The following is a 17,357-nucleotide window of genomic DNA, read 5'->3' on the forward strand; positions in this document are numbered from 1 at the left end:
GAATCTGAGTCGTTCATGTTATCCTCGCACATTTACCAATCATGTGTTTGAAACTTTAGTTAAGATTTCATTATAAACTTTAGTTAAGATTTCATTATAAAGTATGTATATGGATCATTTAGTATGATGATATTAATGTTTTTAAGGATAAATCAAAATTTTAACCTAAGAAAGAGGCTCAAGACAATGAAATTGAATAAAACAGCTCACATGGGGGACTAGTGACAAAATTGACACCACAAAACGACAAATAGGTAAGCTTCCCTACTCCATAACACTTGGAGGATTCTCATTTAAAGTAGCCCCAATTTGTTTTTATTTTTAAATTTTTAAAAATTATTAATGAATTATATTTTGACTATTTTGTGATGAGTCACGTGAGTGAGAGAGACTATACTAATACGTGGCAATCATTCATCAATGTAAGCACGTGAATGGATTCGTTATAACACGACAAACTAATGCATTGCCTGCCTTTTCCCCATATCCGCATGCCACAAAGTAATAGAAATCATAATAATTATTTATTTATTATTACTATTTATAGTACTTCATTTCATTATTAAGTGGGTCCAAACTCCAAATCAATTACAAGATAATGCAAATTTGGTTTTTTTCTCTTTCATTTTCATCCCATTAATAAATACAATTTGAACTTATATTTGCCAATAATGTTATAATTAGGAAACATATATAAAAATAAAAAACATATTTAAGTTGAAATAATTACATAACACATAACTAAATAATTAAAATATAACTACCCACCCACCCATAATAACAAAGCAAAAGAGAATGGAATGGAATGGAATGATCCAGTTATCCATGCCTCCACTTTCTTAGGCACCATTACCCACCCCCTTTTTCTTATATACAAAAAATACAATATTAATAAGTAAAATTGCAATAATCATCATTGACCCCTTACCTTTCTTCTCTAGCACAATTAGCCCCCCAAAAAAGAGATTCTACTCTTCAACCTCCAAAATATTCTGCAACTTCTTCCACATCAACCAAACCAATAACCATATTTACATGAACTGAGCAACGGAGTCGGGTCGGATCGGGTTTATTTCAAGAGATCCGAGACCCATCCAATATCCGGGTCAGCAGCAAAAGAAGGATTCAATGGATTCTCACGGCTAAGTTTCTCGAACATCTTCACCCTCAAATCCCTTCCAGATTCGACCCTTTCCATGGCAGGTTCTTCCCAAATCATACGAGACTGGGTCGGGGTTGTGGGCAGGCTATTGAACCCGTTTTGTTGTATTAAAGCCCGTGGAGTTTGATACCCGATCCAAGCAGGAGGCATCGTCTTCATCTTGTTCAGCTGTAACTGCCTTAACGAAGCCACGACCTCGTTAATCGAGCTTGAACCAACAGACCTGCTTAGTAAGTTCATCGGCGACATCGGCGGTGAATCGGAAGTTGGAGAAGCAGATTCCGGCGACGACATAAAAACATGACGTTGAGCAGAAGAACAATCTAACGTGACTGACGAGCGTGGACTGATTACACGTAGCTGTTCCGGCGAGTGTGCAAAGAAACAAACTCGCCGGCGACAGTTAAATCCATCTTTACACGGTTGAGTACGATAACGAGCAGGATGAAGCCAACATTCAAATACACCATGCGCATATTCACATAAGTCTGATTTCTTACAATTACCTTTACGAAAATCAGGACAAGCAGTACCTGAATAATGATATTTCCTTGGATCTCTTCTACGAGCTTTCTCACCAGGATGAGCGTACGGACATTCAGTCCAGTCATGTGAACGTCCGTGAGTGCATTTAACTACCTTGAATTCAAACATTCTGAAATGATCTGATGAATATGCTTCAAGTGGAAGATCTGATTCACGATTCGACTCGTCGAACTCGATTTCAACGTTGTTGGATGGAAGATAACGTTGAAGCGCCGCCGGTAGTGAATCGCTGAAGAGGTCCGGAGCTGCATTGTCGCCGGTGGATAAGTGATCGGAAAATGGGTCGTCGTAAAAGTGAATCTTTTGATTTGGGTGGTTTCTCTCTCCGATCATCATTTTGTAACTGATCTGTATTTTGATGAAGAAGAAGATGATGATGGTTATATAAACGGATGAAGGGAGAGTGGGGTGTTGGTTAACTATGGTTACTTTAACTTAACTATAGTTAGGGTTCCATTATTTACCGTGCGGTTAATTTTGATGGTAAAAAAAAGAAGACCGACAGTTCTAGAGAGAAAAGTTGTTCTTGGTAAACGTTACGCCTCCAGTTTCAAAGGCGGTGGATGGAGGAATATATATTAATTATTAACAAATTGAAATAATTTGTATCAGTAAAAAATTATGTACTTGTGACTGTAAAAAAAATTATTAGAAGTGTCCTGAAATGTTTCAAATAATCCGTTTTTTACAGTAAAAAATTTAACATTTTTGTTGATGGTGAAATATGGACCATTATTAAACTGTTGGTTGTTAGGGATTGGGTCCATAGCAATAAAGCCCATGCAACATCAGAAGGAAGGTGAGACTTTGAAATAGGATTATTTACTTTTTTTTATAAGATTATTTTGTAGTTTATTTATATAATATTAATTAGTGTTGATTTTAATTAAATAATTTGAAAACTATAAATAAATAATGATAATTTTTTAAAAATAAAGTATTTTTTTATTTTAATTTTTTTAATTAATTAAGTGATGTTATTGATAAGTTTGACAATTTTAGACCCGACACAAAAACACGACCCGGATCAAACACGAAAAAATCAGGTTAAAGTCATGTATTTTTTGTTTGAGTCAAAATCATGTCGACGTGTTTAACCTTATTAATAAACAGATCAAGATCGGGTCGACCTTACATGACCCAAAGTAGACCCAATAACCCGTTTATAATTTTTTTTTTTGGGTGTTTTGTGTTATACTTTCTTATTCACTTACTCATTTTCTTTTATAATTTTTTTATGAGCAAATTTATGATTCAACTTTATTTTTATTTTGTATTAATGTCATTTTAATTTAAAATAAAATAAAAAATATGAATTAATTGTATAAGTTTAGTTCGAGTTGAGTTAGTTAAATCGAGTTAAACGTGTCAGATTCATATCAATCACAAATAAACACATCAAATTTAAATTTAAGCATATTTGAAAATTCTTAAATGAGTTGTTAATAAATATATAATTAGAGATTTAAAGTATGTTTAGAACATTATTTATTTAAATTAATATTTTAATAAAATATATTTTTTAAAATAATATATTTTAAATTGGCCAATAATGTAAAAAAAATAATACTTTTACAGGAAAAATCCGGAAGGACACCTATGAAGAATTATTAGATATCACCCAAAAAAGGGTCCAAGAACTATTCGGACAAAACTGTAATTTTACGAAAAACCCCTCCGTTCCACATCGCTACATGGAGGCGTCTTTTTCTAGAGAGAGACAATTGTACGGATATCATCACACGTGTTGCTAATCCGAATAGAAACTCTCCAGTATGGAAAAGCTCAGCGGTACACGTGTCCATTAAATAAACCAATGGACTTGAAGTTGTACGTAGACTGCCAAAATAATCTTGACCGCACACGTGTCAGTTTATTTTCGCCTCGAAATTCTCGTGACTTTGACATTACCTTTCTTTTTAAGGCTTCCTTAAGGGTCTATAATATGTCCTCCAAATAAAGTATTATAATTTATTCCTATTTAAATATTAATTTATTTTAAAAAATATTATAATAATTTAACAAATAAAAAATTCAAATCATTTATTTTATTGAGTTAAATGATTTTAATATACTTTTATAAATATTTAAAATATATTAAAAAATTACTTAAAAGAAAATAGTTTTAAAAGTCTTTTGTTCATTTAAAAAATTAATAATGTCAAAAAGATAATATAATTAATCAATTTTAATTTTTTTATAAAATAAGCTATAATTTAGTAATAAATTAATACTAATCTAATGTGAGGTTAGTTTGATATTCAGCTTCTAACTTCAAACTATTCACGATTACTTAATAAGATATTGGTAATTTGAGCAAATAAATTAATGCAAATAAGCTTAATAAATTAGAGTGATGAGATATACAAACACACTAAAATTTATAAGTTATTCAAACAAGTTAAATATCACTAACCATACTTAAAAGAGTTAAATAAGTTTAATTATTATTAATTTTTAATTAAAGATAACTAAAATAACACCTCACAACCATGATTTCCGCTTCAACTAAAAACATTTTAAGATGAAATCGACCATGATCTTTTAAAATAAATAAATAAAATGTAAGCTCAATCAAACTTATCATCATTTGGTCTGTATTATTAGTATAATCTTTTCATTGCTTTCATTGGTTTATTTAAACAATTTAAATTAATAAAATGTTATTTTATTTTTCTTGTAATCTATCAAATCACATAATTTAATAATTAAAATACTAAATACATTATTTTATAATTTTATTTAGTTACTATATTAATATTTTCTTAAATTTTTATAAAATCTAAAATTTTCAAACTTCTCAAAACAATCACTAACCATTACACTGTTTTTCTCTCCAAAATTTTAAAAACAAAAAAATAAATCAGAAAATAACAATAAAGTTAAAGGTGGAAAAAAAATATATAAGAAATATATTTATCATTGTATTTTATTACTCATATATATTAGTCCTAATGTACTATTATACTAATCTGTATAGTTGATTCCTAATTTAAGATTGAATATATATAGATTTTATTCTCATTTAAAACATTTTTTTAAGTTAAAATATGATATAATGAACGGGTGAAAATTGACTCTGGAATGAAATAAGGACAAATGGATGGAGATCCATTGAAGAAGCTCAATGAATGCCTGAAAACGTAAAGAAGAAGATGGTGGGCTTACTCCCTTGAATTGTGGAGCAATAAAATCCAACATTTGGACCCACCCACCCACCCACAAACCTAATGGATCATGTGAAAGTGGATAAGAAGTGCTACTCATCTCTCTTCCATCATCATGCAATTCATTGACAGACAACCGCAGGTCAAAATATATCCCTTATCATTCAACTCATCCCTCAACAAAATCAAAAATAACAATTGAAATTAGTTGTAAGACCCAATTGTCAAACTAGGGTGGTTTCTTATTTATTGAAAGTCAATTGAAATTTTGAATTTGAAGTTATTTATTTTTAAACTTAGTTAGTATGCTAATATATAATAAAGAAAATATAGAGAGATAGATGAAAAAGAAAAAAAAACAAATGTCTACATTTTCGAAGAGTTATTTATTCAATATTTTTTATATAGAATAATGATCCGAATAATTATAAGTTGATATATGTATTTATAAAAGTACAACCAAAACCATTAAAACTAAACTAATACTTATAAGTTCATTAAAAGCTTACAACTGTTTTAATATGTAACTCTAATTAAAAAAACATAAAAATATATACTAATAAACTTTAATATATACTTTTCAACTCTGATGGATTTTGACATTATTGTTAAAGTGACTTATATACTAATAAACATAAATATACATTTTAAAGTAATAAATATCACTTTTGTTATGTTTGTGGAGAGTCATTTTTTATTTTTATAAAAGTGCTGGTAATGAACTATTAAATTGTTTTTCAATATAATCGGTTTGTTTATTTATTTTCAAAAAACCGTCTAAATTATTGACTTGTATAATCCCATTTTTTATAATAGATTATATTAAAAATTAAAGTTAAACTAATTATATAAAACAGCTCAAAGCACGAAGTCCATAAAACACGGCTGAAAATATGTGCCCCACTCAACTATGGGGTGATGTATTTTTCTTTTGGGACTTTCCTGTTTTTTATTTCTATTTTGTTTTTCTCAATTACAATAACTCATTTAATTAGAAATGAGTTCCTAATATAAGTAAAAAAAAGAGAGTAAGACATATATATTAGAGATTTTTTTTTTTTTAAATTATGAATATCAATTATATCTTAAGAATAAATTTCAGGCGATTGTAAAGAAGATTTGAAAACTGGATACCCTAATGGCCTAAGCAAACATAATTTATTTAATTTACTTAGTTAAGTTAAATATTGGTGTTATTATGGATTATCACCTAGTTCAAATCCTAGCAATGTATTATTTTTGTAACTTTTTTAGATACCCGATGAGGGTACCCTATGTAGCTGGCCCTATGGACAATTATTAAAATTAGCTAATGAATGTTATATGGGTATTGGGAAGTTTTTTTTTTTATTTTGTACTACCTAGTTCAATTTATAGTTAGGTATATCATATATGTTTTAATTACTTATATTTTATAAATCTTCAATCTATTTTAAGAAACAATTACATTTCATTAGTTAAACTTAAACATATATATATATACTATTTATAAGCAATAATAGTAAAAATACACGACCAATTACAATTTAAAGAATGAATTTAGTAAGATTGACAACATCATAGTGTCATAAGCAAATTGGTCAGTTTCTTCTTAAAATCACACCACCAACAAACATTTTTTTTTTTTAGGCATATTACTAAGTTACTAATGGTAGTATAAAAAATAATCACTTTTGTTATCTGGAAGCGTTTTGAGATGAAGCAATGACATTGTTATGTAGTGTCATGTTAGTTCTTCTTAATTAATTTATTTATTTAAAAAAAACATTTTTCTAACCATCATTAAGTTTATGGAAAAAACCCACCAAAAGTCGACAAAGACAAAAAAAAAAAAAATTACGAGTTCAAATTTACGTGGGATGTAAGGTTAGTTCTACTTAATTAAAAAAATATATATTAAAAGAAAAATGGTGGGGGCACATTGTGTTTATTTTCTTTGGGAAAAGATATGATATAATATTAATAAATACTTTTGCATTACCAATTGTTTTGTTGGACTTTTACATGTTGTGGGCAAGGACATGTTTTTTAGGTTAATCCATTATATACATATATTCGATTCGATTTCCTATAAAGTTAGATGAACACGTTATCAAATGCTTTGTATAATAAGTTTAGTAAGTAATCAAAACTTTTTCTCCTCAAATAAAACCAATTTGATGTCCTCTACAAACTCCACATAATTGAATTTATAGAAAAATATGACTATTATCTTAAAATGTAAATTTCTTTTTAAAAAATCTTATATTTAAATTAACACGTTTAAATTTAAATTCAAATGATAAACTATTGATATAAAACTCATAAAAAATAATTAAGTACTAAAGTTATTTTGAAAAAACATTAAAAAAACAAATTCAATTAACAAAAACAACAACTAAGAGAAGTATTACTCTTATATACTTTTCATGATGATTCAATTGGATATTTTTCGATTATAGTTCATATTGGTAAGATTTTGTATGCTACCCGTTCCAGAATCTATTTGTTCCATAATTTTTGTTTAATTAATTTTGTATGCTACCTGTTAACATAACATTTAACACTAATAAATAAAATTAATTTGATTAAAAATATTATATATTTATTATATTTATTTAATAAAACATCAAATAGAACTACTAAATTAATAAAATAAGAACCTATTTTGTTTTATTTTAGTTGGATCACCCCCAAATAATTTTCAGGGCCCTTATTGACAATTCAAATAAATACTTAAAAGAAATAAAAGTGTTCAAAAATAAATTTATTCAGAAATTAGCCCAATATTCAGAAATGGGCCAATATTGGACTGCAATGGACATACAGACAAGCTCTGTCCAATGGGCTTTTGTTTTTAATGTTCTATAGTGTTTTTATGGTAATGTCATAGTCACGTTGTCCACCTGTTCTTGTTTCTTGTTCTGTTATAGAAAGAAACATACAAATTTGTGATGTACGCTAACACGCGTATCTCATTTCTCTTCTTCTTCCATCCATGGAGATAGAGAAAAAAAATACAGTCTTATTGTTTTCTTCTGTCCTATGTGGCGCCACGATCAAGTCATTTTTTTATATTTATTTTAACAACGAGAAGAAGCTTCCTGTCAAGTGCTTCCATGTCCAGACAGACAGACTGTTGATGGATGATTGTTTACTTCCTTAACACCTTTTTTCCAATCATTCTGTTCTTCTTCTTCTTGTTGTTGTTGTTGGATCGTCATTTCTTGATGAGTTTCTCTTTCCTCGAATGGATTCTCTTTCCAATTTCTCTTTTCCATGTAGAATTCGATTTGTTTGTTTAATATACATAAGTCTTCTTCTAGGGTTTGCTTTTACTTCTACTTCAATCAGTGATGATAATGATGATGATGATGATGATGATGGAGGATTGCTTTCATTTCATGGTGATTACACGCCTCCATCATCACCACCGCCGGCGCCGCCTCCACATCCACCTTCATTAACATGCGAGAATGATTTAAAGGGTGTTGGATCCCTTGATACTTTATGTGAGCTAAGTAGTAATTTGAATTTCACAGATGATGTTTATGTTATAGGAATGGGTAGTTTGTATGTACTTCCTGGTGTGAAATTGAGCTGTCTTATTGAAGGATGTTCAATTTGGATTCATATGAATGGTACTTTTAAATTAGGTTTGAATGCTGATATAACAGCTGGGGATGTGACTGTGAAAGCGGATAATGCTAATTTTTCTGATGGGTCTTTGATTAACACGACGGCTTTGGCTGGTGCTGCACCTGGCGATGCGAGTGGAACTCCAACGGGGTTGCAAGGCGGTGGTGGAGGGCATGGTGGGAGAGGTGCGAGTTGTGTGGTGGATAATACTAAATTGCCTGAGGATGTATGGGGAGGGGATGTGTATGCGTGGGCTTCGTTGAATCAACCTTGTAGTTTTGGTAGTAAAGGCGGGACTACTAGTAGAGAAGTTGATTATGGTGGGAAAGGAGGTGGACGGATTTGGCTTCTGATTGAAAGCTTTATTGATGTTAATGGTGTTTTTTTAGCTGATGGTGGTGATGGTGGAACAAAGGGAGGTGGTGGATCTGGTGGCAGCATTTACATTAAATCACTTAAAATGTAATATATAGTATCTCCTAATGTTTTTTTAAGATTTGTAGACAATCGAGTTCTCATCTTTTGAAACACAGGACTGGTCATGGCCAAATGAGTGCTTCTGGGGGAAATGGGTTTGCTGGAGGTGGTGGTGGACGGGTTTCCATCCATGTATTCAGTAGGCGTGATGATTCTGAAATCTTGGTTCATGGTGAGTCAACTTAACGAAATTTATTTATTCAGTAGGCGTTATTTTATTTGCTGCTTGTTTGTTTGATGTCATTTTTTTTTTCATTAAGGAGGAAAAAGTTATGGTTGTCCTAGTAATGCTGGTGCTGCTGGGACATTTTATGATGCTGTCCCTAGAAGACTTATTGTCAACAATCAGAACATGTCTTCTGATACTGATACCATATTCTATGCCTTTCCTTATCAGCCACTTTGGACAAATGTTTACATTCAAGATCATGCTAGAGCTGCTGTTCCTCTTCTCTGGAGCCGTGTGCAGGTTTGGTCCACAACTTTTACCGAGGTCTAAAATATAAAGAGAGTAGTGGTGAATGATATAAGGGGAAAGAATATTAGGGTTATTGATAGAGTAGTATAAATAGAATATTGGTTGTTAAGAATAGATAGGAAATGATTCAGTTAAAAAGTCTTGTTAGAATTTCTTTTTTCCTTATTGTATTCTCCCTATCGGTTAGGGTTCTATCTCCTCCCTTTGATTCTTCATTACTCATCTCAATATAATTCTTCTATCCTTTTATGTTCAAGATTTATACCTAATTCTACTAGGAGGTATAACAGAATCATTCGCCTTTGTTAGTTTTTAAAGATTTTTCTATGTGCTCTCTCTAGGTTCATTTGCCATTCCTGAATGGATTTATTTATAGTTTAAGCATATTTTGTGTATGTTGAAGCTGTATTACATGTAACTTATAGGTTCAAGGACAACTTAGTTTGTCATGTGGCGCAGTTCTGAGCTTTGGGCTACCCCATTTCGCCTTATCACAGTTCGAGTTGTTAGCCGAAGAACTTTTGATGAGTGATTCAGTAATCAAGGTAAGCCGTGCAAATGTTCTAGCTGTGCTGTTTTGAACTTCCATGCCCTGTTTCATGCTAAAGGCTCTGCAAAACTATGTTTGGCATGTTCAGACATAATGATAAGACCACAAACATTATATTTAATCCAATCAGAGATAAAAAGAAAAGATTGTCAGCCAGAACAACATATGACAGTAAACAGAGAAATGAACATCTCTAAATGTAGAGTAGCGATGCATACTACTCATTGATTTTTCTTTGAGGACTTTTTTTTTTTTTTTTTTTTTTTTTTGGGAAAATTCTTTGAGGACTTTCAATCTTGACTTCTTATAGACCTTGAATACCTAGCCAATCCCCCCAAAAAAACCTGAAATGTCACTAAATTGTAACCTATGCCTAATAGATTCAGTATGTTTTATCTCATTTTCTCTAGTTTATAAAATGTTCAGGTATATGGGGCTTTGAGGATGGGAGTCAAAATCTTTTTGATGTGGAATTCACAGATGCTCATAGATGGCGATGATGATTCATTAGTTTCGACATCTTTGCTTGAAGCAAGCAATTTAGTGGTTCTCAGGGTAGCTCTCCTTGTTTTGAGGTCATTAAAGGTCTCCCAGTTTTAGTTTGTGCTCTAACATTATCTGACACTTGTTCTCTATTTGGTTTACAGGAATCATCTTCTATACATTCTAATGCAAATTTGGGACTTCATGGGCAAGGTTCTCTGAATTTATCTGGACCAGGAGATCTGATTGAAGCACAACGATTGGTTTTATCGCTATTTTCTGGTATCAGTGTAAGCTCAATGCAACTTGGGTGTGTAACTTATTTATAAACCTAAGCTCAAATGAGTATATTATCATTGCTACCTTAATAACGTATGCATCTGTTAGAATGTAGACACACCTCACTCCTTTTATTCAATAACTGTAATAGAAAAGCCTGAAATCCTCTTTCCAGCTATTAACGTTTTCTAGAATCTATCCTTTGAGCATAAGCAAACGACATTTTTCCCTGGTTACATGCTATTTCTATATTTCCTCTTTCTAGCCCTTGATGGAATATAAAGATGATAATATTGAGATGTACTGCTTATTATGATGTAAATTGTGTTTTGATATTCTTGAATACACCTAATGTCATATATCATCTAATGCATGAATTATATCTGTTAAATAACTAAGCCAAGTTCCTTCTTTTCGCTTCCATGAAGTTACTCTTTTCATGCGACAACTACATATAAAAATACAGTAACCCACTAGGGTAGCTCAAGTGGCCGATGCCTAAGAGACCAAAGGTCACGGGTCAATTCCCACCTAGAATGCCTTAAGTTGAAGTGAAGGTCATGATTGTGGGGGGTTTTGCTAGCTTCCAATAAAAAATTAAATAAAAACTAAATATGAAAATTTGAAAATACAGTATGTATTTTTCAAATGTCAAGCTCATAATTCCTCAGTTACAAAACTTCCTAATCAAGCATAATAGTTTTAGATTGTTGACTGGTGATTGAATTTGTACTTTTAAACATGAAGGTTGGACCCGGATCTGTTCTGAGAGGTCCTTTGAAGAATGCAAGTAGTCACTATGTGTAAGTTCTAGTTGGATTCCATTATGTCATTGTTGTGGTATCTGCTTCTATGTTCATGTTAGTTAATTTCCTATAAATTGCAGGACGCCAAAGCTCTACTGTGAAATGCAAGATTGTCCTAGAGAACTGATTCATCCGCCTAAAGACTGCAATCTGAACACTTCGCTGTCCTTCACTCTTCAGGTGTTGTATCAGTTAGTTACTGGTTGTATAAGTATAAAGTCAGTATACTTGTTTTCTTGTTGGTGTTAGTTACTTTTATATTCCATACCTCACACCACAAAACCAATGTCTATTCTGCAGATCTGCCGTGTCGAAGATATAAATGTTGAAGGCTCTGTTGAGGGATCTGTAGTCCATTTCCATTGGGTTCGAACCATCTTTGTTCAAGATTCTGGAGCAATAAGTGCATCTGGATTGGGTAGAATTGTCTCTCTGTTACTGTTCTTTCATACTTTTTCCCCATTCCATTTGTACCGAACAAAACAATCCCCTTTCCATGTTTGAAAGGCCCCATTGGAAACACTTTTCTTTTTGTTTCTGTATGTGGAAACAGATACAAAAATGTTTGTAAACGAAATCTGGTCAAAGACAAACATAAATGAATTTGTGTTTTTGTATCTGGAAACGATTTCACATACATAAACAAAAGTGTTTCAAAATGGGGCCAAAGTTTATTTTCTACAATATCTTTTGGTCTCGGTAATGCTTATTGTTTTTACGTAAATGATAAGGGTCTGGTTATTACTGCAGGATGCACTGGGGGGGTTGGCCGTGGAAGGCTTCTGAGCAATGGCCTTGGTAGTGGTGGTGGGCATGGAGGAAAAGGTGGGAGTGGTTACTACAACGGTAGCACAATTGAAGGTGGTATCACATATGGTAATGCTGACTTACCTTGTGAACTTGGTAGCGGAAGTGGAAACCACAGTATAGCAGGTGCAACAGCAGGTGGTGGTATCATAGGTAAGTCTTTGAGGCAAGTGCTGTTGATTTGTTTCAACTTTGAAACACATGGACAGCTGAATCATGGGCATAGGTCCTCTATGGCCTTATGAACACAAAATTTTGAAATATTCATGGGTTTGTTTGTTCATATTCTTCTGATAATTTCCCAAATTCTCTCCTAAAACAGTGATGGGTTCTTTGGTTCATCCATTGTCAAGTCTATCCCTCAATGGACTACTTAGTGCTGACGGAGGAAGTTTTGGGGAAAATATCAAGAAGCAGGATGATGTCTTAATACCAGATGTTGGTCCTGGTGGTGGTTCTGGTGGGACAATTCTCTTGTTTGTTCATTCATTAGCTCTTGCTGAGATGTCTAAAATCTCTACTGCTGGAGGACATGGTGGCTCCAATAGTGGTGGAGGTGGTGGTGGAAGGATTCATTTCCATTGGTCAGACATTGCTACTGGGGATGAATATCTGCCCACTGCAAGTGCAAATGGAACTATTCAAGTCAGGTGCATTCCTAACTCGTGTATAATTATTTGTCATTTTCATATCAGACCTGCTTCAGTTATTTTGTCTCCATTTATTAAGTACATCCTTAAACCTGATGGAGGCTTAAACAAGCATTGCTGAGGAAGAATAGTAATCTAGTTTACCAACAATTATGAATTAAATATTATTTGCAGTAACTATATGGTGCAGTAAGTAGATCTTCTATAGTAAAGCAACAACACATTTTGTTATTTAACGTTTATGATTTTTTTTTATTATTGGTTTAACGTTTATGATAGAGCATCATATGTCATTTTTATGGCTATGGTCTATGAACTCTTGATTACTACCACTAGATATTCATTTTTATGACTAAGATTGGCTGATATATTTTTCTTTGGGTTTTATGCGTTGTTTTCCTTAATGATTCACTGATGGATTTCTGAACTTCTATTATATGATGATAGTGGAGGAGGGGGTAGAGGTAATGACCAAGTTGGGGAAAATGGCACAATTACTGGAAAAGCCTGTCCGAAGGGGCTTTATGGGATATTTTGTCAGGTACTTTTGCTAATTAGTCACACATTATTAAACAAAAATATATAAATGTCCAATTTTTGTGTGCACACAATAAAAATGGAAGAAAATTTTGCAATGCTTCTACAATCAGGCCACCATCCTCAAGGCCAAAGGCATATCCTGCACCATCAGCATGATATTGCTTTACTTTATGTTCACCATGCACAATTTTGTAATGCAGGAATGTCCTGTTGGAACATTCAAAAATATCACGGGTTCGGATAAAGCCCTTTGTAGTAATTGTCCAGACCATGAGCTTCCAAATCGGGCGATATATATTCCAGTTAGAGGTATCTTTTCATTGTCATCTGGTGGCTTCTTCAGAATTGGTTACTTCTCCCCACAGTTTCTATTTTAAATGAATCCCTGTTACTTTTGTACATGGATCACTAAGTTCCTGCCTAGTAGTGTACTTCCAAATTCAATGCTTTTTCTGGATAGATAAATATTTTATGCATGCTGATGATTGAAATTCACTCTGAAAAACTTCTGTCTCCTTGAACAGGTGGTGTTGGTGACCTTCCTTGCCCTTACAAATGTGTTTCCGATAGATATCACATGCCACACTGTTATACAGCACTAGAGGATTTAATATATACCTTTGGGGGTCCATGGTTATTTGGTTTGATTCTCGTGGTCCTCCTCATCCTGTTTGCTCTGGTGCTTAGCTTTGCTCGCGTAAAGTTTATAACCGTGGAAGATGTGCCGACTGTAATACCACCTCGACATAACCTACAAATAGATCGTTCATTCCCTTTCCTAGAGTCCTTGAATGAGGTCATTTCTTGATTAGAATCTTTGCCCTTGTAATTTTTTTTCTTCTTTCATTTATTCAGGTTACACATTCATCTTATATAAGATTGAAGTTTATACTTTTGAAATTGTTCATTTTGTAGGTCTTGGAAACAAACAGAACTGAAGAATCTCAGACTCACGTTCACAGGATATACTTCATGGGCTCTAATACCTTCAGTGAACCATGGCATCTTCCTCACTGTCCTCCAAAACAAATACTTGAAATTGTGTAAGATTATTTTAATGCAGCATCCTTAAGGAATTAGAAAGATAAAATAAATTAAAACAGGAAATAATATGGGAAAAGAAATCCACTTTCCTTTGGGAATGCTTAATCTTTCTATGGAAGGAAGTTGTTATATTAAAAGGTTTCAGACTGAAATGAAGTGGGAATGCATCTTGTTGTCAGATTGCTTAACTAGATATAATATACTATTGAGTAGCTGCTAAAAATGGGTTTTGATTTGTGGGCAGATACGAGGATGCTTACAACAGATTTATAGACGAGATCAATGGACTAGCTTCTTATCAATGGTGGGAAGGAACTGTTCATGGCATCGCTTCATGTCTTGTATATCCTCTGGCATGGTCATGGTTGCAGTGGCGCAGGAAAAAGAAAATACAACTATTGCGTGAATTTGTCCGGTCAGAATATGATCATGCTTGTTTGCGCTCTTGCCGCTCGCGTGCTCTTTATGAAGGAATCAAGGTATGTATTCCTGCACTGCCCAAGCTGTTGTCAGTAAAGTGTTTTACTTGATTTATCTTTGAAAGAAAAAAAAATTCATAATCTTAAAGATTGTCCTGTTTAGTACAGGTAGCTGCATCTTCTGACCTTATGCTTGCATATGTGGATTTTTTCCTTGGCGGAGATGAGAAAAGAGATGATCTTCCAGCTGATCTCAGGAAAAGATTTCCCATGATATTGGCATTTGGTGGAGATGGAAGTTATATGGCTCCGTTCTTCCTTCACAATGACAACATTCTTACTAGCCTTATGAGTCAGGTATGCTATTTGGTAACTATGGAATTTTTGAATGGAGAAAGAGATTTGATAGCTTATACCTATTTATACAACTATATGAACTTAGAATTCATAAAATATTTAAACAATATTATATATAAATAATTTAGATAATAAAACAAGTAGTTTGTCTGACTATTCTACATTAACTATTGAGATGAGTGCATGAATCTATCAACTCTATACTTCCCATCACTCTTGCAGGCTGTTCCGCCAACTATTTGGTATCGATTAGTGGCAGGTCTGAATGCTCAACTGCGTTTAGTATGCAATGGACATTTAAGAACAAGCTTTAATCTGATTGTAAACTGGCTCGACACATTTGCCAATCCTACTCTGAAAACCCTCCACATACATGTTGATTTGGTTGCTTTACAACCTACTGCAAGTGGCTACTGCCAGTTTGGTCTTGTTGTACATGCTGATGAGGAAGAAACTGGGCAATCATCTAATGAACATGAAGAAGATAAATATTCATGGTATATTTTTTGTGGTCGAACTCATAAGCTTAATCAATAAACAATTCTGGCAATTGGGATTTTATTTGTTATCTAACATGCACTTTATAAAAAACGGTTTAATGTTATTTTAATAAAATAAAGTCAGCATGTGACTTTGTAAACAAGAACACCAAATCAAAATGAAACATTTTGAAGAAATACGAATTCTCTATGTAACATGCAATTGTTTTTTGCAGTCATGGGATGAAGGTAGACCATTCCAGAGTAGGAGAAGGACTGCTGCTCCATAAAAAACTGATGGGAGGGGTTCTAAGGGGAAAAACCTTGCAAACACTCAAAGAGAAGAGTTTTCTGTATTATCTCAAATCTCTTGTGATTCATAATACTAAACCAGTTGGCCATCAGGTAGATACTTAAAGTTTTATCTGGATTACAGTTAATTGATAGCTTATTTTGTTTTATTTTTCCACCACTGCAGGACCTCATTGGTTTGCTTATATCGATACTATTGCTTGGAGATTTTAGCTTAGTTTTACTTGCTTTACTTCAGCTATACTCTATTTCCATGTTGGACTTCTTCCTGTTTTTGTCCATACTCCCTCTTGGAATATTATTTCCTTTCCCAGCGGGTATAAGTGCTTTGTTTAGTCACGGACCGAGAAGATCAGCTGGTCTTGCACGTATATATGCTTTGTGGAATACCATGTCTTTGATAAATGCTGTAAGTTTTAAAAAACAATCTGCATTTTTTACCCAAATCAATATAGAAACCTCTTGAATGAGCTTAATTTGGAGGAATTGTTAATGATGATGACAGGTAGTGGCTTTTATATGTGGATACATTCATTACCATCAATCTTCAAGTAAAAAGCACTCTAACTCTCAGTCATGGAATTTTAGCATGTAAGGATATCATCTTTAATTCAATGTTTGTGAGAGATTGATTAATTGCATTAACTCGAGTTTATTTATAAAATGAGCAGGGATGAAAGCGGATGGTGGATGCTACCTTGTGGACTTGCGTTGTGCAAAGTTATTCAAGTACATCTTATCAATTTTCATGTCGCCAACTTAGAGATTCATGACAGAACATTGTACAGTAACAACCCGGAAGTATTTTGGCAGCAATCGTGATGATGACGATGATGGAGGATGCCTGGTTTGATTTTCTCACTTCCATCATCTTCATCATCTTAAGTACAGAGTTTACATTTGTGTTTCTGATTGGCTTCTTTCTTTATACCCCTCCATTTACCTTGGGGTTTGTTGTGTTAGGAGGACAACAAGTAATAACTTACACGATAACACTCATTTTTTCAATTTCTTTTTTCGAAAATTGATATAGAGTGTGTGAATAGCAGATTTGCTTCAAAGAGAAAGGGTTTTAAGAAAATGCTTGTTTGCTCATGGCTTTTATCGTTATTTTGATATACAGTTATAGTTATAAACATTCTCAAATTAGCTAGCTTAATTGGATAAGTCATTCATCTCATAC

General features: G+C 32.9%; 2 protein-coding genes across 2 annotated transcripts; one reads left to right on the forward strand and one right to left on the reverse strand.

Moving 5' to 3' along the window:
- Positions 1-742: 742 nt before the first annotated feature.
- Positions 743-2,069, reverse strand: LOC124911902 (zinc finger CCCH domain-containing protein 20-like). Its single transcript, XM_047452433.1, has one exon. It carries the CDS (start codon positions 2,042-2,044, stop codon positions 1,070-1,072), a length of 975 nt encoding a protein of 324 aa, XP_047308389.1. The 5' UTR covers positions 2,045-2,069; the 3' UTR covers positions 743-1,069.
- Positions 2,070-7,847: 5,778 nt separating this feature from the next.
- Positions 7,848-17,283, forward strand: LOC124911450. The gene is made up of 22 exons (XM_047451933.1): positions 7,848-8,955; positions 9,027-9,142; positions 9,231-9,439; positions 9,874-9,993; positions 10,425-10,553; positions 10,646-10,771; positions 11,508-11,563; positions 11,647-11,746; positions 11,867-11,984; positions 12,317-12,526; positions 12,696-13,023; positions 13,471-13,564; positions 13,764-13,872; positions 14,088-14,359; positions 14,479-14,606; positions 14,852-15,086; positions 15,195-15,383; positions 15,606-15,880; positions 16,099-16,267; positions 16,341-16,583; positions 16,680-16,765; positions 16,846-17,283. The coding sequence occupies exons 1-22, from the start codon at positions 8,105-8,107 to the stop codon at positions 16,994-16,996; spliced, it is 4,314 nt and encodes a 1,437-aa protein (XP_047307889.1). The 5' UTR covers positions 7,848-8,104; the 3' UTR covers positions 16,997-17,283.
- Positions 17,284-17,357: the final 74 nt, after the last annotated feature.

Source organism: Impatiens glandulifera, chromosome 8 (assembly GCF_907164915.1).
Source record: "Impatiens glandulifera chromosome 8, dImpGla2.1, whole genome shotgun sequence".
In the NCBI taxonomy this organism is placed as follows: domain Eukaryota; kingdom Viridiplantae; phylum Streptophyta; class Magnoliopsida; order Ericales; family Balsaminaceae; genus Impatiens; species Impatiens glandulifera.